At 37.0% G+C, this 25,000-nt stretch overlaps 1 protein-coding gene across 5 annotated transcripts in view; it reads left to right on the top strand.

The window, feature by feature from the left end:
* Positions 1-25,000, top strand: part of LOC136826871 (SET and MYND domain-containing protein 4-like) — a 111,498-nt gene that overhangs the window by 69,012 nt on the left and 17,486 nt on the right. For 3 of the 5 annotated variants that reach the window (XR_010849724.1, XM_067084388.1, XM_067084386.1), the window contains 2 exons: positions 19,123-19,244; positions 19,705-20,202. Coding sequence is in view for 4 of the 5 variants with exons in the window: in XM_067084388.1 (XP_066940489.1) it covers positions 19,741-20,202 (462 nt within the window). In the remaining variant the exon portion in view is untranslated. The remainder of the gene's footprint in view (positions 1-19,122; positions 19,245-19,704; positions 20,203-25,000) is intronic. The other 2 variants (XM_067084387.1, XM_067084389.1) reach the window with 1 other exon arrangement.

Below are 25,000 nucleotides of genomic sequence, written 5' to 3' on the forward strand. Positions count from 1 at the left end.
AAATGACATCATTTGGACTGCAAATTGGATGATATCAGCAATGACGTGGAGCTATCGCTAAGTTGTGAAAGTTCCTGAATGTTTGGGAATTTTTCTCTGTTTCACAGCCAAACGGTTAATGGATCATCAAAGAAAAAGGACAGTCATGGAATGGCGCATACTTTAGAGAAACTGTGCATACTGGTGGAGTATTTTCCTCAAAGATCCTGAAAATGTGTTATCTGTTGAAGAAGTCACATTTTTGCATGATAAGGCACCATGTTTCAAGGCTCTTCAGACACAGGAGCTGCTTCTCAAACATTGGTATCGATTTCTTCTCGTCAAGTGAATTCCCAGGTAGCTCCCCTGACCTTAATGTGTGTGAAACATTGGTAGTATCTTAAAGGAACATGTTGAAGCGCACACAGTGAACTATGATGGTATACCAAGCATCAGACGACCTATTAAGAGAGGTGACCGAAGTGCTCAGGAAATGGAGTTTGAGTCTCAGATTTTTTGCAATTTGCTGAAAATCATACCTCAAGAATGCAGGCTGTGGTACATCAGATGGAGGCCACACAAAATATTAAATGCTCAGAGAGAAACTTAAATACTTGTTCTGAATTACTTTTTGTTTTTGTGTAAATCAATTTGTAAATTTATGCTGTAGAGTGCCCACGGGCTTTTACGAAACACTCCTCATAACCATAGCCCTATGCTAAATTTTTGTTTTATAAACACCTACTCAATAGTACAAGGCTATATACATATATTATATATATATAGAGCATATATATATAAACTAATATATATATATATATATGTATATATACATATATATATATACATATATATATATATATATATTAATATAATATATATATATATATATATATATATATATATATATATATATATATATATTTATGATATATATATATGAATGTATATATACGAGTATGTATATATATATATATATATATATATAACATATATACCTCTCCTTTTTCCTGTTTTCCAGAAACTTGTTTTTACATTGTAACGTAATTGAACTAAAGAATTATTTTAAACAAATAATTATAATATATATCTAATATATATATATATAATATATATATATATATATATATATATATATATATATATATATATATATATATATATATTATATATATATATATATATATATGTATTTCAGGGTGTAAGTGTGTCAACTGTGTGTAGTGATTTATGGATAGTGGAACAGTCAGCTCATCATTTTCCGGATTAGTAATGAGGCTTTCAGTCACCTATATTAATCCTATCTTTATTGGCTAAAAGATGATGAATAACACCAATTAAAACTCGCAACAGAGCTTCAAAATTAAAACGTTATTGTCCACTGGAACAATTTTCTTTGATAAATCAAGGATTCTAAAATATTAAGGTGTTCCTTTTTCAGGTCACAACCAACTTCAAAGTTTTTATAGTTTATTGGGCTTTACAAATTAATGAATAATTTGAAAGAACTTTCAGGTATTGTTAGCCAAGACCAGTACGATAGCTGAATCTGCCCTCACTTTGAGCAAACACGCGCACTTAGACATAAATCTGTTTGGACTGCAACAGCAAGTATACTTGTACACCACGCCCAATGCATCAAAATTGTAGGAGTCGCTCCTTGTGTCTAAAAAAAGGCTACCAAGACTTTTGGTCCTTTCAAAATTTATGTTGACCTTTGAGCTAGGAAGTGTTTGGTTATAATCTGCTTCCAGATGTAAAATCACTTTATGTAAGGCTGAGGAAAGGAAAAGTAGTATTTGGTAATTAAATGGGAACATGGAAGGAAGGAAAGGACTAAAATGGAGGAAGTAAAATGTCCTTTTACTTTATATTGGGAGTAAAACGCTGGGAAACAATTTTGTTGGAAAAATATTTTTGTAAGAAGGAATTTTATGAAGTAAACCAATCAGACCATGAAGGGGCTGTGGATGGATATGGGTGGTTAACAAAGTTAATTTGAAATTAAATGCACAGTGAGTTATAAAATTAAAGCCTAAACCTGTCGAATAAGTTTTCTATAAATACTAACTTTGAAGCCTTTAGATGATCGGGAAACTTCAGTGTGTAGAACGGGTAGTTTATTATTATTTTCTTTTTTTTAGTGTAAAGTTGATATTGTTGTGTAAACTATTTGCATAATGTAAAAAGGAGTCTGCGAGGTGTGGGTGTTTGAAAAAGACAAAAGTGTCGTCAACATAGCGTCCACAGTAAACGGGTTTAAAATCAGGACAACTGACTTTCGAGATGGCACATAAAGATATCCGCCATAGTACAACTCAAAGGACTCCCCACACTAACACCATCCGTCTGTATATATACTTTATCATTAAAGACGAAAGCTGTCCTTCACAGCAAGTTCCAACAATTTTCTGAAATCTGAGGGATTAAAATGATTAAAAGTGGAGTCAGGAGTGGGGAACAACCGATTAATAACTATTTGTATGGTTTCATTCACAGGGATGTTGGTGAATAGCGATTCAACATCTAAACTAGCCATGTTTAAGTCAGAATCTTGCAGTATGATATTTTCTTTGAATTTTAAGGAGTTAGACAGGTTATTTGGATTCTTTGTAAGTGGTTCAAGCATTTTTGGAACTTGCTGTGAAGGACACAGCTTTCGTCTATAATGATACAGACGGATGGTCTTGGTATGGGGAATCCTTTGAGTTGCAATATGGCGGATATCTTCGTGTGCCATCTCGAAGGTCAGCTGCTAGACAGCTGTTCTTCTGATTTTAAACCCCTTTACTACGGACGCTATGTTGACGACACCTTTGTCCTTTTCAAACACCCACACCACGCAGACTCCTTTTAGATTATAAATAGTTTACCAATATCATTTATGCTAGAAAAGAAAATAATAATAAACTACCCTTTCTAGACACAAGTTTCCTGATCTTATAACAGGTCCAAAGTTATTTATAGAAAACTTACTTTTACAGGTTTAGGGCCTTAATTTCTATAGCTCCTGTCCATTTAATTTCAAAAACTCTTACCTTTTATCCATAGAGCCCCTTTCACTTTCTTCTGATTGGTCTTCCTTCCATAATGAAATTTTTTAAAAATATTTTCAACAAAATTGTTTCCTTGTCTTTACTCCAACATAAAGTAAAGGACATTTTAAGTAGCCATTTTAACCTTCCCTCCCCTTCCGTTGATGTTCCCAAATTAGAATACTACTTTTCCTTTCCTTTTGTACATAATGGTGATTTTTTACGACATCTGAAGCAGATTATAACCAAACACTTCCCAGCTTTCAAGGTGAACATAATTTTGAAGGACCCCAAAAGTCTTGGTAGTCTTTTTAGACACAAGGAGCGACTCCCTCCATTGATGCAGTCGGGCGTGGTGTACAAGTATACTTGCTGTTGCAGTCCGCAACAGATTTATGTCGGAAGTACACGCCGGTTGCTCAAAGTGAGGGCAGATTGCCACGGTGGATTGAGCTATCGTACTGGTCTTAGGCTAGCAAAACCTGAAATGTCCAACATTAGAAATCATTCATTAATTTGTAAAAAAACCAATAAACTATAAAAACTTTCAAATAGTGACCACGACGCAGAAGGAACACCACCTTAATAATTTAGAATCCTTGGTTATCAAGACAATTGTTCCATCGCTCAATAATCATTTAACTTCAACTGCCTTATACATAGCCTAGTACCCCTCCCCTATTCTTGTTTACTTCCTTACCTTGTTTACTCTTATTAAAATTTCATCCTGTGGACTTTACTACTGAAGGTAATCTATTTCTTGTTTTGTCATTGTTATTTTTCAGTCTTTAAAGCATTTTAATTTTGTAAGCTCTGTTGTAAGTTTTAATTAGTGTTTTCGTATCTTTTTAGCCAGAAAAGATGGGATATGGGTGATCCTGAAGTGCAGCTACTAATAAATATGCCAATGATGTGCTGACTGTTCTTCCTATCCATACATCCTGCTATGAGATTGTTTGGCTTAGCCTTCCCTGAAATAAGAATATTCTATTGAACTTCGAAGCTCTACTCGTTTTCTCCCAAGATGTTCGCCTAGCTATTGGCTTTACTTTTCCTGTTTCGAGTTAGGCCCAGGGGTTTTCAACATTTTTCCCAACTCATCACAGCAGGATATGATGGATTCACCCTTACCAAATGTCGCAAATTGGAGAAATTTTGGAAAAAGTGGTGGAAGGCCAAATTAGACCTAGAATTTCTGCAGTATTCCCGACTGAATAATGTTGTACCTAATTTTGTAAAATTTAAATTGTGCGAAGAATCTTTATATAACACAAGGTTGTATAGAGAAGCAGTTCTTGAAATATTAAACATGGAAATTGCAACAAAAGAAAAGCTTGTTTTGCAACATTTCTCAGTTGTCCAGAAATTGTATCCTAAAGTCCCTTCTATGCTTACTGTAATATACGTGTTTATTTTTAACAACTTAATTACTAATATATAAAGATTAGCTGCTATATAGAGAAGGTCCAGAGAAACCGTGAAAATAAGTTAATGAACCCAGGTATAAGCATACCCACTTTCTTTAACAAAGATAACAAGGTTGTTTTTAATTATTCTGATTTTTAAGCTCACAAAAAGGGAAAAGTTCCTTCTGTCCCTGGGTCTCGATTTTTGCTTTTACCAAATTGTAAACTATCATTTTCCGGGCTTTTTATAGCTCTTTTTGAAAATACTACTTCTAAGCTTAAGTGATTACCTCTAAATCAAAACAACGATAAATTTCAATAAGATTTATCCATGTTTGCTCACGACCAGTACAGAAGGGCCAAACCACAGTGGACACCTGATTTTAAAAGAGATGATTGGGAAATAAACCTATGCAGTGATATTATATCGTCGTAATGAAATCAGATAAGGGAAAAGGGGCTGTCTTGATGAACAAACCTGAGTACATAAACAAAATGGAAGATACCTTTAAAGGCGCATCGAAATTCTAATTTATAATAGGTGATAAAGACTATCGCTTGATTTATAAAAACGAAGACAAAATCAATCGTTTCTTGAGGTCTTTGAAGGACAGGGGTGTTCTTGACCAGTTAACATATAAAATGATCTGGTTGGTGACTTATGTCCAGTTTTGAGTCATGTACTGGACTACCAAAAATCCACAAACCTAATATCCCCTAAGACCCATTCTATCATCATATACCACACCTAATTACAAAATAGCCAACCATTTACAAAGAATCCAGATAACCTGTCTAGCTCCATAAAATTCAAAGAAAATATCATACTGCAAGATTCTGACTTGCACATGTCTAGTTTACACGTTGAATCGATATTCACCAACTTCCTTGTGAATGAAACCATACAAAATTAGTTACTGATCTGTTGTTCCCCAGTCCTGACTCCGCTTTTAATAATTTTAACCCCTCAGATTTTAGAAAATTGTTGGAACTTGCTGTGAAGGACACAGCTTTGTCCACAATGATAAAGTATATATACAGACGGGTGGTGTTGGTATCAAAGTCCAGGAGTTGCACTATGGCGGATATCTTTATGTGCCATCTCGAAGGTCAGCTGCTAGACAGCTGTCCTTCTGATTTTAAACCCCTTTACTACGGATGCTATGTTGACGACACCTTTGTCCTTTTCAAACACCCACACCACGCAGACTCCTTTTTACATTATGCAAATAGTTTACACAACAATATCAACTTTATGCTAGAAAAAGAAAATAATAATAAACTACCCTTTCTAGACACAAGTTTCCCGATCTTATGAAGGTTTCAAAGTTATTTATAGAAAACTTACTTTTACAGGTTTAGGCCTTAATTTCTATAGCTCCTGTGCATTTAATTTCAAGCTAAATTCCTTAACCACCCTTATCCATAGAGCCCTTTCATTTTCTTCTGATTGGTCCTCCTTCCATAAAAAAATTTCCTTCTTACAAAAATGTTTTCAACAAAATTGTTTTCCCATGTCTTTACTCCAACATAAATAACCATTTTAGCCCTCCCTCCCCTTCCTTCCATGTTCCCAAATTAGAATAGTAACATATTGATTTTTACGACATCTGAAGCAGATTATAACCAAACACTTCCTAGCTGTCAAGGTCAACATAATTTTGAAGAACTCCAAAAGTCTTGGTAGCCTTTTTAGACACAAGGAGCAACTCCCTCCATTGATGCAGTCGGGCATGGTGTACAAGCATACTTGCTGTTGCAGTCCTCAACAGATTTATGTCGGAAGTTGCTCAAAGTGAGGGCAGATTACCACGGTGGATTGAGCTATCATACTGGTCTTAGGCTAGCAAAACCTGAAATGTCCAACATTAGAAATCATTAATTAATTTGTAAATACCCAATAAACTATAAAAACTTTGAAATAGTGACCACGACGCAGAAGGAACACCTCCTTAATATTTTAGAATCCTTGGTTATCAAGAAAATTGTTCCATCGCTCAATAATCATTTAACTTCAACCCTCTTATACATATAGCCTAGTACCCCTCCCCTATTCTTGTTTACTTCCTGACCTTGTTCACTCTTATTAAACTTTCATCCTCTGGACTGTACTACTGAAGGCAATCTATTTCCTGGTTTGTCATTGTCATTTTTCAGTCTTTAAAGCATTTTAATTTTGTAAGCTCTGTTGTAAGTTTTAATTAGTGTTTTCGTATTTTTTTAGCCAGAAAAGATAGGATAGGGGTGATCCTGAAGCGCAGCTAGTAATAATAATGTCAATGATGAGCTGACTGTTCTTCCTATCCATACATGCTTCTATATATATATATATATATGTATGTATATATATATATATATATATATATATATATATATATATATATATATTATATATATATATATATATATATATATATATATATATATATATATATATATATATATATATATATATATATATATATAAATATATATATATATATATATATATATATATATATATATATATATATATATATATATATATATATATTAAATATATATATATAAATATATATATATATATATATATATATATATATATATATATATATATATATATATATATATATATATATATATATATATATATATATATATATATATATATATATATATATATATATATATATATATATATATATATATATACATTTACATATACACACATACATTACACACACATATATATATATCCATATATATATTCTAATAATTATAAATATATTTCTCTCAATTACGTTACAGATGTAAAAACTGTTAGGTTGCATATCCGTCAAAATATATATATATATATATATATATATATATATATATATATATATATATATATATATATATATATATATATATATATATATATATATATATATATATATATATATATATATATATATATATATATATATATATATATATATATATATATATATATATATATCCATATATATATATTCTAATAATATATATAATTGACTTTATTATATTATTATATATTAGTTTATATATAAAATATATATATATATATATATATATATATATATATATATATATATATATATATATATTATATATATATATATATATATATATATATATATATATATATATATATATATATATATTATATATATATACATATATATATATATAATATATATATATATATATATATATGTAAATATATATATATTCCATTGGTCCCTTCAGCCCATTAGCTAGGAAATAAAATTTAATGGTGGCTGGAGGAGACGCCACTAAGGGGGGGTTAACTTATGTAGGCCTACCCCCTCATATCACCTGATTTGACTAAAACATACTGACTTCTTAGCCCCAGCATCGTACAGTGCTTGGGGGGTTAGAGAGCCGTTGGGGACTAACTGACCAGTTAGGGCCGGAAGTGGGTGCTATGCTGACCTTTAAAAGACTTAACTGTAAGACCCATTTCCATTTGACCTTTGGCTGGCTGTTGATTGCTTTTAGATCGACCGATGTCCTGTGCCTAACCCAAAAAATCGAATGAGATGCCTCGTGACCCAGCTGCACACGTGCACTCCATAACAGAACAACAACGCGTCAAGTTGGTGCAGCCTTTCTTTTCCCTTCAAAACTCAAAACCTCGAGACTCCTGCAGCCGAAATTCGTCTTTTGCAACGAGCTCAGTGCACAGAAGGGATAAGGTACGTCTGGAATCAATCAGTCTAATGCCAGTATCTTTCTCTCCTCGTGAATTTCTCTCCATTTTCAGTATTTCCAACTTTTCATTCCCCTAAACAATGCCCCTTTGTTCAATCAGCCCTAGCTAGCCCATTGCCCCTCATGACTTGCCCCAAGCTCAAATTGAATTAGTTCAGTAATAATTAGAGCCTTCCCACCATATTGTTACCATGTGCTAATTAAATCTAACTGATCAATTCCTCCAACATATATAAGTAATTTCATGCAAGAGAAGATCATTGGATTTGAATGCTAACCTGGAATTCTCTTCCAGAATCCTGTTATCCAGCTCTTCGAGCAGTTTGCCCGTGCCTTGTGAACCAAAATGGCTTAGATGTTTAACTGCCATCCTTCCACTTGCAAGTCTTCTGTTATGCAGTCCCGGGGCACTAAACAGTTCACCCCTTAGCGAACAAGTTGCATTAACAACCAAAAATCGTTTAACCAGTCGGCAGTAAAGTCAATAGTGTTGAACTATTTTAGGACAGTGGCCTTTTCAGATTCACCAATTTATTATACGGTGTCTAGTTTTGATTGCACCTTGTATGTGCTTGCTTGCTTGCTACTCAGTCAGCCAGTTCATATTAATTTCCTGGTTGCTTCATTTGTAAATAAATTCAGTTTAAAGCATTTACTTATTATAGTTTACCAAGACGACATCCACTTCTCTGTTTCCTTAGATGTGATATCAAGGTAAGTCGGTTTATTCATTACATATATCGCTTACATTCTGAGCACTTTGTGTTGGCCTTCTTCTTCTTCTTCTTCTTCTTTGTCTTCAGCCTTTACCCATCTCTATAAGGGGTCGCTGTTCCGTGTAAGCCTTCCCCATCTCCTATCTTGCGTATCCTGTTCTCCTAACCCTTTTTCATTTGCTACGTTATCTTTCCATCTGAGTCTTGGCCTTCCCTTCCTCTTCCTCCCAACCACCTCCATGTTCATGACCCTTCTACACATACGATCCTCCTCTCCCCAGATGACATGACCAAACCACTTGAATCTTCTTTGCTGAATCTTCTTTGACACTTCTACCACTGTGACAGTCCCTCTGATATAATCGTTTCTGATCCTGTCCTTTCTTGTGATTCCACACATCCCTCTCAACATCCTCATTTCTGCCACTTCCAACTTCCTTTCTTGAACTTTCTTTACTGACCACGTCTCAGCCCCATACACCATCGCTGGTCTAACTACACTTTTATAAAACCTTCCTTTCACTCTTGCACTAATCCTCTTGTCACACAATATTCCCGATGATCTCCAATTCATCCAGACACACTGTATCCTGTGGTTTATTTCTGAGTCCATGCCACCATCATCCATCACACTGGACCCAAGGTACTTGAAAGTGGTAACCCTCCTGATGTCGTCTAAATGTAATTTAACTGCACCCTGTTTTCCTTCCCCCTCCCATCCACAGATATTCTGTCTTAGCTCTGCTTATCCTTAAACCTCGATTTTCAAGTGCTTGTCTCCACAACTTTAGTTTTATCTCCACCCCTTCTCTAGTCAGGTCCACCAAAACATCATCATCAGCAAATATCACACTCCACTGGACTTCTTCTCTGACATCTGATGTAATAACATCCATTGCAAGGTCAAAGATGTAGGGACTGAGAGTTGAACCTTGATGTAAACTAACGCTTACACTAAACTTTTCTGTTGTTCCCACAGTGTTCCTTACCTGAGTGGTAACCTCTGCATACATATCCTGGGCTACTTTAAAATACTTTTCTGAAACACCCTTCTCTCTCATTCATCTCCACACTTCTTGCCTAAGTACCTAATCATATGCCTTCTCCAGATTGATATGTACTAGATGTAGACCTCTCTGTCTTTCTGCATGTTTTTCCATTGCTTGCCTTAGTGTAAAAATTGCATCTACTGTACCATTTCCCAGCATAAACCCAAATTGTTCTTCACTTATTGTTTCATTCCTTATTCTTTTCTCTGTAATTCGCTCATATATCTTCATAGTATGAGATATCAATTTTATCCCTCTGGTTTGTGCAGTCTTGTATATCCCCCTTTCCCTTATGCAACAGGACCGTAATACTATTTCTCCAGCTGTCCGGCATTTTTTTTGGTGGTAGACCTTTGAAAAGAGTTCCCAGAGTAATTCAACCCCTTCTCCTCCCAAGCATTTCCAGACCTCAACTGATATGCCATCAGGTCCAACAGCCTTTCCATTTGTCATTGTCAAGTGCTTTCTTTACTTCTTCTCTGGTGATTTCTGGAACTGCTCTTACGCGTGGGTTTCTCTCTTCTCTTATTTTTCTGGGGTTCTCTTCGTGTAATAGCTTCTCAAAATGTTCCTTCCATCTTGCTCTTATACATTCTTCCCTTGACAAAACTCTTCCATTTCGGCCCTTGATCTGCCTGCTTGATGTGCCTCAGATCTTTAGTTGTTCCATCTCTTCTTTTTGCTATATTGTAGATCATCTTCTGACCCTCTGATTGTTCTACTTTCCCTTACATCTCATTTATTCCTTCTGCCTTTGCCCTTGCCACAGGCCTTTTTGTTTCTTTATTTGCGATTTTCCAAGCCATTTCATTTTCCACAGATTCATCCCTTTCATATATTATCGTTGCTTCTCGTTTCCCTTTTACCTTATCTTGAGTATCTTGGTTCCACCACCAGCTCTCCTTATCATTAGGTGGTCCTCTGCCTGATGTTTTCCCTAATAGCTCTTCTGCTGTTCGCAGCATCATTGTGCTATTTTCTACCCACCAGATGTTCACATCATATGCTAATTTAATGCTATGCAGGACCTTTTCTTTAAAACTCTGTCTCATCTCTTGGCCTTTTAGCCTCCACCACTGTATCTTGGGCTGCACCTTAGTTTTCCCCTGTGCAACCCGCCATATCAAAAAATCCAACACAACTAACCTATGTTGTGGGCTAACAGTTTCTTCCTTTATGATCTTGCAGTTCTTTACTTCCACCAGATGGTTTCTTCTACACAGCAGAAAATCTATTTGCATCTGTCTCCCTCCACTACTGTATGTTGCGTAATTTTTGCTTGTAAAAAAGGAGTTATTTATTGCCAAATCAAAAGATAATGCAAAATCTACTATAAGTTCTCCTTCTTCATTCATTTCTCCCATTCCATGTCCTCGAGGGCTCCTACTGATATTTTCCCGATTGCATCCAGTGTGTCCATTCAGGTCACCTCCAGTCACCAGTCTTTCTTCCATTTCTGTTGATGTAATCATCTCCTCCATCTTCCTTCACAATCCATTTTTAACTTCATCACAGTCCACTTGTGGTGCATAAGCACTGACTACATTTAGAATTTGTTCCCCACAGCACAGTTTCACTTTTGTTATTCTACAGCTTTTTCTTTCAAACTCCTACATTTTCCTTCATTTCCCTATCAAGAACAACCTCAAATCCACAGCTTCCCCTTTCATCAGTTCCACTATACAGCATCTTAAATCCACTACCAATCTCTCTTGCCTTGTTTCCCTTCCACCTTGTCTCTTGCATACACAAGATATCAGTTTTCCTTCTCTCGATAACATCTGCCACCTCCCTACTTCGTCCAGTCATGGTGCCAACATTCAGTTCCATTTCTAAGTTCTTGGACTTTCTTCTTTAACCATGCCTGTCCTTGACGTGGTAGCCCTTGCCCATTTATCAGGTGGGTCAGGCAAAGCCTACCCGTGTGGCACGAACAGGGTATGCCCTGGCTTTCTCTTGGCTGTTCCTGGCAGTACTATGGATGGTATTGCCAGAGGTTTCACAGCTGGATGCCTTTCCTGCCACCAACCCTCACCATTTACCTGGGCTTGGGACTGGCATAAAGTTGTGCTGGCTTGCACCCCCTATGACTGGTTTGTGTGTTAGCCTTCAAGGCAGTTAATGAAAAAATCCATTTTCATTCTTCCAACCGGCCTCAGAATGTAACATTGGCGATCTTGCCAACGATCTTAGTCGACTAGTAACTCTAGCTTCGCTATTACTAGACTAGGAAGGAAACGAACCGAGGAATGATATAATTCATAAATAATTTAATTCCATTATTCACAAGGCAAAAATATAAGGGTAACAGAACTGAAGCCAAAGATAACAAGGTAAGGGTTATTATTATTATTGTTGTAAAATTAAGGATACTTTAGGAACAGGTAGGGAAAAGTGTTAAAACAACAAAAGAAGTGATTAGCAACAAGTCTCTTGGTTAGAATATCGTATAAGATAAAGGCGAGAGCGCAAAAGTTCTTAAGTTGGCAATCCAGATGAACTGCCCGTGAAATTTCGTGTCATAAGAAGAATAGCAGCTGTGTTGTGATGCCAGAAGACTGATCGTTATGAATTAGGAAGTGCTTTGCCAGGGATTTATTGCATGTATTAGCCATGAATAGTTAGCTAAGAGTGTTGTTCGAAAACAGTTACAGCAGAGGAAGTGTACAATTCCTGTGTTAGTGAAGCGTAGTTCAAAAATTCTTGTTGTGAAAATATGTGTGACGACATCTAGCAGTTTGATGCTGTACCAGCTTGGCGCATGTGCCTTCCCCGTTTCACTCCCGCAATTCAAAGACCATCATTTCCAGTTCAAATTTACATTTAATGTTTCAAGTAAAGTAAAGGCATTAGTGATGTTTCAAGTTAAATAATTCGATTCTGCATATCAGCACAGTCAGAAAAGTTGAGTGTTCTTTTTTTTAAGTATTAAATCATCGTTTGTTATATCACACGATGGACGACACCAGAAGACATCAGCTGTTCCTCTCTCAAGTACCCTGTCCCACTTCTCATTGTTCACTCGCCTCAGAAATTCCATTTCTTTTCACCCCCTAATGTAAAACCTAATGAAATATCTTGATAGTAATTTGAAAACCTTTCCATCATATAACTTGTCATGATGGGAGCTCGCTATTAAATTACATAAATACCAAAAGTACATTTTTAGAATGAAAGTAACTCAGCGTAATTTTTCATAACGTAATTTATCATAAGAAGGAATTAGAGTAAATTAAATCATGCAACGAATACATTCCCATATAAATGCGCTCTCAGAGCGAGAGAGAAAGAGCTCTAATATTCTTCCATCATAACAAAGCGAATACTAAAATTAAGAGATGAGTATTAGAAAATAAACCCACTAATTCATAAAGCCAAGTATAATAATTACTTTTTTAAATTTTTACACAAAACTTTTGATCTTTGAGATCCCCCATCATTTCTTCCTTTTACTCATTCACACATAGTGCACGAATTTACATAGGCACCAGTGTTCATTGAATTGCCTCCCTATCTGTTTTCACATTAGGTGCTTCAGCCAGCAGAGTGAACTCTCGTGTGTTTCACAGAGTGAATGTACAACCATTTAATAACAGTTATCAACTGTTGTGCACGAGTGGTTTTCCATTATCCAAGACTTGCGTATATCGCAAGCACCAAATTGCACACTGAGTGCAAACCCCAAAACCTTCCTTTCCTCATGTCAGGAAGAAGGCTTCCTTTCCTCATGTCAGGGAGCAGCCACTAGTTCTTAGAACTAGCCACCCACAAGTGCAAACCCAAGGGTTTCCCCTTCCACAGTGCCACTAATCTGAGGCGCTGCCAATGATTTAAGTTACTGAAGAGCTTACCGTTCCACTTTCCCTTTTACTCCTTACTCACATTCTGCCTTGGGCAGGGTGCCATTCTTTCAGTGCAGTTTGGTTGCACGCCTTTTAGTGCTGTTCCCCAGAACATAACAGCACCCCAGTGCCACCAAGACATAGGGCTCACACATAAGCCACTGCACCTGTACCTGAGATATAGAGTGCCAATGACAGTGTATCTGCCCATAAGGACTTTTGCTCCTTCAGGATCACTTCCCCTTTACAAGCATATCTGCCCATAAGGACCATTATTCCTTCAGGATCGCTCCATCAGTGTGACCTTCACACGGCACACTCTACCACAGTGCCACCTTATTGAAAAGGTGCCACCCCACTGAAGTGCCAACGAATTACGGGACACTTCCCCTCTGCCACAGACCATTTCCCCAAGTACGTCCAGTCAACCCAATTAGACGCCCTTACCTACCAGATACATAGTGGCAGACAATTACAGAGCCTTCATGGATCTGGGGAAGGAGGCAAGTCTCATGGGACCAGAACTCACCAAGTGGGTCAAGGAACAGCTGGATGACTTGGCCAGGCAAGAGAAGGAAGAAAGACTGGAATGGCAGAATTATGACAAAGAACAGAGGAGGTATGGAGAAGAACAGAGGTGGCTGGAAGATGCAAGAGAAGAACGGAGAAGACAGCATGAATTAGCCCTCAAAGAAAAGGAAGGAAAGTGCTGAAGCTATGGTGATCCAACAAGACTCCAACCCCACACCTGCTGCATCCAGTGCTCCTCTCTCAAGCAGTAATTCCCTCGTCCCCAAGTGGACTGAGAAAGAGCCAGAAGCATGGTTGGAGGAGATAGAGGCACTCTTCAAAAATCACAACACCACTGAGACAGAGAGGGCCTTAGTGCTTACTAAGCACATGGAAGGAAAAGCTAAGGCAGCCCTCCACTCACTGGAAAAGAGTCAAAGAGGTGACATGCTTGAAGTTCATAGGGTCATCACAAAAGCCTACGAAATAACCCCAGAGAAATGGAGACAACGGTTCCGAGGTCTTACCAAGGAAGTCGGCTAATCCTGGACGAAATGGGCCTGTCACAAGACCCAGTCTGGTACCTGCTGGTTCGACTCCCTGTCGTGCAATACCTTTGAAGACTTATTCAATCACACCATGCTGGAGGATCTTTTCCAATGTGTGCCTGGGCCCTTGCTGTGTATCTCAGTGATAAGCAGCCCACCACTTATTGAAGCCTGCCATATAGCTGACTCATGGGAAACTTGCAACCAGTCCCACAGCATGTCTCACCGCTGCATAGTGCCACCCGGGTACCTCTCAGGCTTGACTCGCCCAAAGAACGGACTGCCTAGCGAGCCTATGTGCACCCACTGTAAGAAGTTGGGACACACTGAATCTGATTGCCGCTACAAGTTGGCCAACAATAGGCAGCCCACTACCAACAACCAAAACTCCTCTCCCTCTACATCCACTCAATCTTCTTCACCGACAGTCACCAATGGGAGATCAGCCCATTCAAAGGGACCCCGCCGAGACTGTGGAACTCCATGGCACTATTCTGCCGGATATCCTGGTTGCCCAAAGCACATCCCCTCTAACAAGCACGTTAACCTGATTAGTATCATGACCGCCGCGGCTGTGCCACCAGATATGTCTCATCCCGAGCAGGTCTGGACTCTGTCCGTCTCAGTGGCACCCCTGGATGGCTCTAGCTTACCAGTGAACCTGCTGGCCATGGTAGACACTGGCTCAGATATTAGCCTGATTGACTGGGCCCAAGTGCCAGCCAGTGCCACAGTTGGCGAAAAGACCAGGTGGATGATGACTTGGACAGAGGAGCAAACCAAGACCATTCTCACAGTTGAACTTCAGGTAACCACCCCTTGGGGCACACAACCTCACCGCCTTGGTATGGTGAATAAAATCAGCCACGGAGTGTAGTTCCTGTTGGGATGAGACCTCCTCTGGGGAAGTCCTTCCCAACGCCACTCTGTTTCCTAGCTACCTCCACCAGGGAGGCTTTACGCCATACCCACCTGACCGAGACAACACCACCGTGACAGGTGTGCCACCGTCAGCCCACCTTCCACTCACCAAGGTGCTCGATGGAAGGGCACTCTCCGTGCAACTCCAGGCCAGTCCTCGATCCTCACAAAAGGGAGGCCACCCAAAGTTTCCTCCCTCACCATGAAGGGAAATCACCAGGTACCGCTGTAAGACCTGTAATGTAACAGGGCACTCCACGAATTGGGCAAGGTGCCCCTAACAAGCAAAATGCAGCGGACACCACTTCCAGAACCATTTCAAGAGGCTCTTCCCTCCACCTAAGACAGGAATCTCTGTCTCACACTACCTCAGGTACACCGAGGGGTTTAGCACCCACGGGTCCCTCGTCAGCCTCGCCTGACTCCAATTCCCTGCCAGTGCCACTTGAGATCCCTGAGCAGTGCCAAGCTCCATCTAACTCAGACTTAGCACCTCCACTAACCTTAATCAATCTGTGCCTGGCCCCGAGTTAGTGCCAGTGCCAGGCCCAAATCATGTCACGGATCCTCCTACGGGAGATCCTCCAAACCTCATTGAACTGATCATCACCAATTGTGAGCCTCCATCCCCCAACATTTCTTCTTCTCAATCATTTTCATCTGTCAAGGATGAACCTCTGGCAGACCTTAACGCTATGCCTTCTCTGGTCAACCAGGAACTGTCCGGCCGGGACGCAGCCACTGGTTCTACCCTTATGATGGTTGTCGCAGCAGCCAAAGTAGGGAGCTTGCCCATAGCTACTAGGGCTACTTCTGATCCTGCCCCTGATGGCACTTCTGGCCTTTCCCCAGAGTTGGTGCCCTCATCACCTCCTAGGAATGACATAGCCAAACCTTGGAGGAACCAGAAGAAGAAGAAAGAAGAAGAAGGGGCAGAAGAGATCCAATTAACCAATAAGAGCCACAAGCTTTCCTTGGCACTCGTGTCCCATTGGCACAGTGCTGTTTCCATCTCAGAGTGATCCTGGCACTTACCCAGAGGAGGTAGCCTGTGCGATCTCTGCCCAAGTAGACTAACATCTAACACCCTTGGCATCTTGTAAGTACTAACCTTATTAATAACCTTATGATAAAACTATCCAGTACTCAAGCTGGCACACCCCTGATCACTTACGATAATTAACCCTTCAGGTTTCTCATGTCCAAAATTATTGCTTGTGTTATTCCGTAAAGCATTGCGTAACCCATGATGACTTTCTTTAGTTAGGTCAGTGTCATAGGATAGTAGACCATGTCAGCAAGACACATTTACCATGTACCTGTTGCCTAGGAGTAGAGTTCCCCTGTCGCCAGAGACAGCCAATAGAAGTCTGTAGATACCTTTGCATAGGCATTAGGCTCTGCTGTAGTAAGTAAGTTAGCAAAACTAGTATCCCCTCTTAGCAGTTAGGTAGGTCCTTTTAGCTAGCTGCAGTGCAAAGACACAACTCATTTAGGGAAGCTAACTGCCTAGTCAAGACGAGTAACTTACTTAGCCAAGGCCTTCATGCCCAAAAGGGAGTGAATGACTTTGTAAAGGGGGAGCTTTCACATATATATTTCATTCGTTCCTTCAGGCCATTAGCTAGGAAATCAAACTTAATGGCAGCTGGAGGAGATGCCATTAAGGGGGGGGTGAAGTTATGTAGGCCTACCTCCCCAGTATCACCTGATTTGGGGGAAAACATACTGACCTCTTAGCCCCAGCATCATACGATGTTTTGGGGAGTTAGAAAACAGTTAGGGACAAACAGACCAGTTATGGCCATAAGTGGGCTGCTATGCTGACCTTTAAAAGACTTAGCTATTAGACCCATTTCCATTCAAACTTTGGCTGGCTGTTGAATGCTTTCAGATTGAGCGTTGTCCTGTAAGTAATTTCATGCGAGAGAAAATCACTGGATTTGAATGCTAACCTGGAATTCTCTTCGAGCAGTCTGCCCCTGCCTTGTGAACCAAAATAGCTTAGACTTTTAACTGCCATCCTGCCACGTGCAAGAGTCTTCCGAATACGCAGTCCAGGGGCACTAGACAGTTCCCCCTCCAGTGAACAAGTTGCATTAACAGCCAAAAATCGTTTAACCAGTCGGCAGTAAAGTCAATAGTGTCAAACTATTTCAGGGCAGGTCTAGCTTTTATTGCACCTTGTATGTGCTTGCTTGCTACTCAGTCAGCCGGTTCATATTAATTTTCTGATTGCTTCATTTGTAAATACATTCAGTTTAAAGCATTTACTGGTTATAATTTACCAAGGTGACCTCCACTTCTTTGTTTGCTTAGATGTGATATCAAGGCAAGTCAGTTTATTCATTACGTTTATCGCTTACATTCTGAGCACTTTGTGTTGGCCTTCAAGACAGTTAATTAAAAAATCCATTTTCATTCTTCCAACCGGCCTCAGAATGTAACAATATATATATATTACTAAACATGGCAGCAGCTCAATCGTTGGGGGGTAGAGCCATCAGTGCACCTCATGCAGTTGCAATCCCTTTCGTTCCTTTTACTTTATCTCCATTCATAGTCCTTGTCTTCCATCTTGCTATCCACCCTCTCCTAACAACTGTTTCATAGTACGACCGCGAGGTTTTCCTCCTGTTACACCTTTCAAACCATTCTACTCTGAGTTTCTGTTTCAGCACTGATTGTCCTCATTGGTCCCAGTGCTAGGCCTTTGGCCTAAATTCTATTTTCCATTCCATTCCATTCAATGGGATGCTGTGTTTAGTATTAGCCCATCGGGAATCAAAATATTATACACACCCATTTATATATATTTCTATACATTAATAAACGATAGCTTTGATCCCTGAGGGGCTAGTGCTAAACACGGTGGCCCATTGAGCTTCCACCATGTTTAGTACTAGCACCTCAGAGACCCAGTGGGTGTTACTTCATACATCAGTGTGGGTGACACAAACTTAATCTGAGTGGTCTTTGCTAAAGATTCCAGCATGGAGAATTGTGCTATGCAAGTAAGAAGAGATCAGGCACCTGTCGAAAAGTACAATAGTTGAGTAGGAAAGATAACATCGTTTTTAAATGTAAGAGTAGTGAACAATCGTAGAAATTAGAGTTTTTAGTCAAATGGCATCATTAAAATACCATGAGGCTAGCAGTGGGTGGATTGAGGCTGCGGTTTACAGAAAAATTGCTCGGAAAATGCTTTGATGAGAAATTTCCAGAGGGTCAATGGAAGTATCTTTGGCCAGTTAAATTGTAGGAGATTTGGTAGGCGAAACGTTTTCTTATGTAATAATATCAGTGGATCTGCAAAAGCCTCAATTCTCTATATCAAATAGTTTTATTTTCATTAAAACTGGTTTTACACTTTTTTTGCAGGAGATGTATTAGCAGTAGATTCTTGTTATGTTTCTACACTATACAATTGTAACCAGAGCATTTTCTGTTATATTTGCTTTGCAAGGTGTTTAGCTGTTCATCCCTGCCCCAGTTGTGCAAAGGTAAATAATGATTTTCGTGATAACCTATTTTAATAGTTCATGCACATGAAATATCAAGTAGCTTTTTATTTACAGGCTTAGGTAATAGGCAGTGTCATATTGAAGATAAAGTGAGAATATAAAGATGCATTTCATTTGCCAATATATTTTCTTCTTGATAGAATTGATAATTCTAATTAAAGTAACTTACACCCCACTTCATTTGCAAGTCAAATGTGGTTCAAGGCTTCGCAAAGATTTTCGTAAACCTTATCTGAAAATCCAGCTTTAAGAGGTCTGATAATTTTGGTGGTCACTGGTGGTTTACTGAAAAATGAATATATATTTCATACATAATAAATATTCCGGAAAACTATCACTATCCTTTTTTAAGACTTACGTCGTTGGATCAGAATAGATACAGAATTTCTTAAATTTTGCCCACTAACCATTTTACCCATGTCCTTTTTTCTTATCCTAGGTGGCATTTTGCAGTATAGATTGTTGGGTTAAAGGCATGATTGGCGACCACTTTCTAGAATGTAATCAATTTTCATACTTGTCTGCTCTGCAGAATAACTCTATGGATCATGCAATATCAAGCCTCGCTTGCAAGATCCTACTCAAAGAAGGCTTTCCACATTTAAGCAAAGTAATTTCTAAACTGAAGGGAGAGGAGAAAGTACTCTCGCCCATACTTAGAGGTTATAATGAAGAGGGAAAATTTACTTCCGAAGATTTTGAAAATATATACCACATGGCCAGTCATAAAGAAAAGCTTGCAAACTCGGAAATCTTCGATAAATGTATCACAGCTTTTCTCCTGCTTAAAGCAGTGATAGCCTCTCAAACATTCTTCTGTGATTTAAATGGAGTAATGTTTATCCCTTCAAGAAGAGACATCAAAATAGCTGGAACAATACTTTTAAGATTGTTGCTGAGTCTTCCCTTCAGTGCCCAGGAAATTGCAAGATATGAGGTAATTATAAGTTTTATTTTCTTTTTTTATCAACATTCTTTCATAATAATGCTTAAGGCACATCATATGCTTTTGTATTAAACCTGCCTGTCAGTTAGATGTTCTTTTAGACCAAGCTATGTCTTTATAGATTTAAATGCTTTTTAAATAGAACCATGACTAACTTATTACTACTGTATCATGATGAGTCTTTATTATATAATATCAAAACGTGATGAGAATTAAATTAGCATGAAAATTAGTTAAATCCCGAAAGCCAGAAGTGTGAACATTAAAGTTGTATAACCCAGAAGCTGCAATTGAAGAACGGGGCAAAATTTGTTGTAGTTAGGGGTGACTGGGCAGTAAGGGAATGAACAGCAAGGGTGGAGCAATCAACATGTGAATCAAACTAGTACCAGGGCTGCTAAGTTGAAATACTGAGCTGTTTCCCTCTCATGGAATTTTCCCCAAAAATGGGTATGCCACAATTCTTCAACCTTCTGTCCTGTAACGCAGTTGAAAGGAAGAAAGACGGACAATAACTAAGTTTGTGGTGTCCCTGTACAGTAAAACAGCAGAAAAAAGTTATACACAAACGCTCAGTTCAAGACACTGTGACTCATATTCAGGCTGATCCAGTCAATTTCTAAAGTAGATTAAAAACCTAGGAGTCACGTGTTTAAAACTTTGGAAGTAAATCAAGTATTCAAAGCAAGTTATAAAACCCGAAATCTCGACCTAGTATGAACTTTAAGAAAATGGTGTCCTTCCATTCATCTCATCTCATCTGTCTCAAATGTTTAACATAATCTAAACTTCCAAATACTCCATCAGCCGAAGACTGCTTTAATATCAGATAGCATATCTCCATTTGCACCTTTTTTTGTTAGGATCTCTGTTCATTAACCTTTCTATCTGCACTTACTTGTAGAGCAACTTCAGTTTTTACTAAAATTCCTATCTTCTACCTTCTATTTTTATAATTTGCCTTCTTTTTTGCTCCCATTTTCTTCTTGGAAATTTAATCCAACCCTCTGTAACTTCAAAAATATAGTGATACGACAATCCTCCAGCCACTTTTCACACCAGTACATCTATCAATTCTCCCCTCCAGCTAAACTAACGAACTTTTCCTCCTTTCTTTCTCATTACAACGTATCATTATGAATTATTTTCTTTTAGAATAATGTACTTTCAGCAATAAAGCCACTTTTCCAGATGCATTTTGAAAAAAGTCAATATTCATTAACTCCAGGAACTCCACATCTACAAACAAAACCATCTCTTCATATGTCGCCAACTTCTTCAATTAAATTTGTAGCACAACTCTTTCATTCCTTCCAACCTAGCTAAGCGCAGATTCGGATTCCCCCATAAAAGATTCTTTCACGTTTTTTTTTCTTTTTTTGGACCATAATACATTCACTATTACAATACAACTTCTTCCTCTGCCACGCTCAGTCTAACACATAAAATACTTGAACCCACCCTTACACCTTTATCCTTTGCTATACTCGGTATTACAAAAAGATGTTTGAACTCTCCATTACAACTTCATCCTTTGCTACAGTCCTCCTTACCCATAAAATACTTGAACTCAGAATTACGGCATTGCCCACTTTCACACTCATTCTTGCACATAAAATACTTGAACTCACCATTAGAACTTTTCCTCTTCCACACTCATTCTTACATATAAAATACTTGAACTCACCATTAGAACTTTTCCTCTTCCACACTCATTCTTACATATAAAATACTTGAACTCACCATTAGAACTTTTCCTCTTCCACACTCATTCTTACATATAAAATACTTGAACTCACCAATACAACTTTATCCACTGCCACACTCATTCACACTTGAACTCACCATTACAGCTTTACCCTCTGCTTATTCACTCTTATCCATAAAATACTTGAACTCGCCATTCAACTTCATAATCTGCCACACTCATCCTTACCCATCAAATACTTACTCAACTTCTCCTCTCCACACTCCTCCTTACTGGCAAAATACTTGAACCCATCAATAAACTTTATAGTCCACCACAATCATTCTTACAGATTGAATACATGAGCCTACTATTACAATTTTATACTCTGCCACACTCATTCTTACCCATCAAAAACTTAAAGTATCATATTTGTGTACATTTCTTCACAGTCCTCTAGTCTTTTTGATTCAACAAAATGTTACTCCAGACACTTACTTTTTTACTTTCCAATTCCTAGCCTGAGTAAAAAGATCAGCATTCTCACATTAAACAACCCATCTTATATTTCTCTTCTGTTGCACCACAGTGCATATTCAGGACCCAAACACACTCACACAAACACAAGTAGACCAGATGACAAAAGGAGTTAGTAAAGAACAGCATGGCTTTAGGAAAGGAAGGTGTTTGAATCAAGCTTTTGTAATCATACTATTGTATGAGAATCTATATGTGGTTATACTACATGGACTTGTCCAAATCTAATATTATATATATATATATATATATATATATATATATATATATATATATATAAATGTATATATATATATATATATATATATATATATATATATATATATATATATATATATATATATATATATATATATATATATATATATATATATATATAATATATATATATAAGAAGCATACAGCGGGGTCCACAAACACATCAAAAAGGCCATAATTTATTTATGAGACGTTTCGCACATGTACTATGTGCATCTTCAATCTGCAAATATAACAAAATTTCAGTTAAAATTTACAAAAACTATTTTCACTTAAAAATGGTTATGAGTTCCAGAAACAAATAGTCCTACAAGATGGTGATCTACACATGACAAGCTTCGATGTAGAATCTCTTTTTACAAATGTGCCTCTGAATGAAACCATCAACATTATTTTAGACAAAATTTTTTATGACGATCGTGTAGTTTTCATGGTTTTAAATGGACAACTGTTTAAGACTTTTCTGAGCTTGCTGTGTGCAAGACTCAATGTTTGTTTTTAATGGTCAGCTTTTTCGCAGGTCGATGGAGTTGCCATGGGCCCCATTAGACCTGTGTTTGCTAATATTTTTTATGGCTTTTTAGAAGAGACCTTTTAACTAACTGTCCGGATGTGTGTAAACCTGTCTATTATAGAAGATATGTTGATGACACTTTGCGTTGTTCAAGGAACCTTGGCATAGAGAGATGTTTCAGGACCATATTAATAAGCAACATCAAAATATAAACTTTACCATGGAAAAAGAAAGCAACAACTCTTTTACCTTTTAGATATCAATGTCAGCAGAGACAATGGTGAATTCACTACATCTGTGTATAGGAAAAAAACATACACTGGACTTGCTAACAACTTCTATAGTTCATGTTTTAAGAACTTTTGCTAAATTCCATATACACTTTAGTTTATAGGGCTTACTTCGTTATTCTTCGAGTTGGTCTCTTTTCATATTGAGATTTTATTTTTAGTCAAATTTTCTTACAGAACTCCTATCCTGAAAATTTGGTTTTAAAGTCTAACAGACTACTGTCACAACACTTCTCTAATCAACACCTCTTATAATGTCTTAAAGAAAATATATATATGCAACAATCCCGTTTATTTTTGACACAAGTTTTCAGCCAAACTTAAACAAATAATTGAACAGGAATTTGGCTGTCTTAAGATACAATTGATCCCAATCAATCCACTCAAGATCGGTTTATTCTTTGGTTACAAGGGGACAAACTGCAGACCTTCATGAGATCTAACGTTATTTATAAATTCAAGTGCCCGGATGTCCTGGTATCTATGTTGGATCTTGCCGTAGGTTACTGCAGGTGAGATATTGTAGTCATGTGGGATACAGTTTTAGAACGGGTCCAGAAACTGAGTAAACCAGAATTTTCTAATATAAAGAACCATGCCTCCATATGTAAAATCGAAATAAATAAAAAACATTTCTATTATTGGTGGAACAAGCCATAGTGATTACCTAACCACCCTTGAGTCCTTATACATCAAACGGCTTGTTCCGTCTTTGAACTCTAACGTTTCCGCTTCTCCTCTTTATCTAGCATAACTGAAGTCGTAGGGTGGGGTCAGGTCTTGGTCATTCGTTCTTCTCCTCCTTTGAATGGTTTGTTCAGCACTGGTTTCTTTTTACTGTATACCTTTCAAGTTTTATTAATTTTAACTTTTTTGTAAATAATTTTTTTTTTAACTTTATCTTTAAAATAGTTTTTTGTAAATTTTAACGAAATTTGTTATATTTTGCAGATTGAAGATGCACATAGTACATGTGCGAAACGTCTCATAAATAAATTATGGCCTTTTTTGATGTGTTTTGTGGACCCAGCTGTATGCCTTCATATATCTTCGCCTGAATCATTATATATATATATATATATATATATATATATATATATATATATATATATATATATATATATGTATATATATATATATATATATATATATATATATATATATATATATATATGTATTATATATATATATATATATATGTATTATATATATATATATATATATATATATATATATATATATATATATATATATATGTATATATATATATATATATGTATATATGTATATATATATATATATATATATATATATATATATATATATATATATATATATATATATATGTATATATATATATATATATATATATATATATATATATATATATATATATATATATATAACGTTATATATGTATATATATATATATATATATATATATATATAACCTATATATATATATATATATATATATATATATATATATGTATAATGTTATAT

This window comes from Macrobrachium rosenbergii, chromosome 41 (genome assembly GCF_040412425.1).
Source record: "Macrobrachium rosenbergii isolate ZJJX-2024 chromosome 41, ASM4041242v1, whole genome shotgun sequence".
NCBI classification, from domain to species: Eukaryota; Metazoa; Arthropoda; class Malacostraca; order Decapoda; family Palaemonidae; genus Macrobrachium; species Macrobrachium rosenbergii.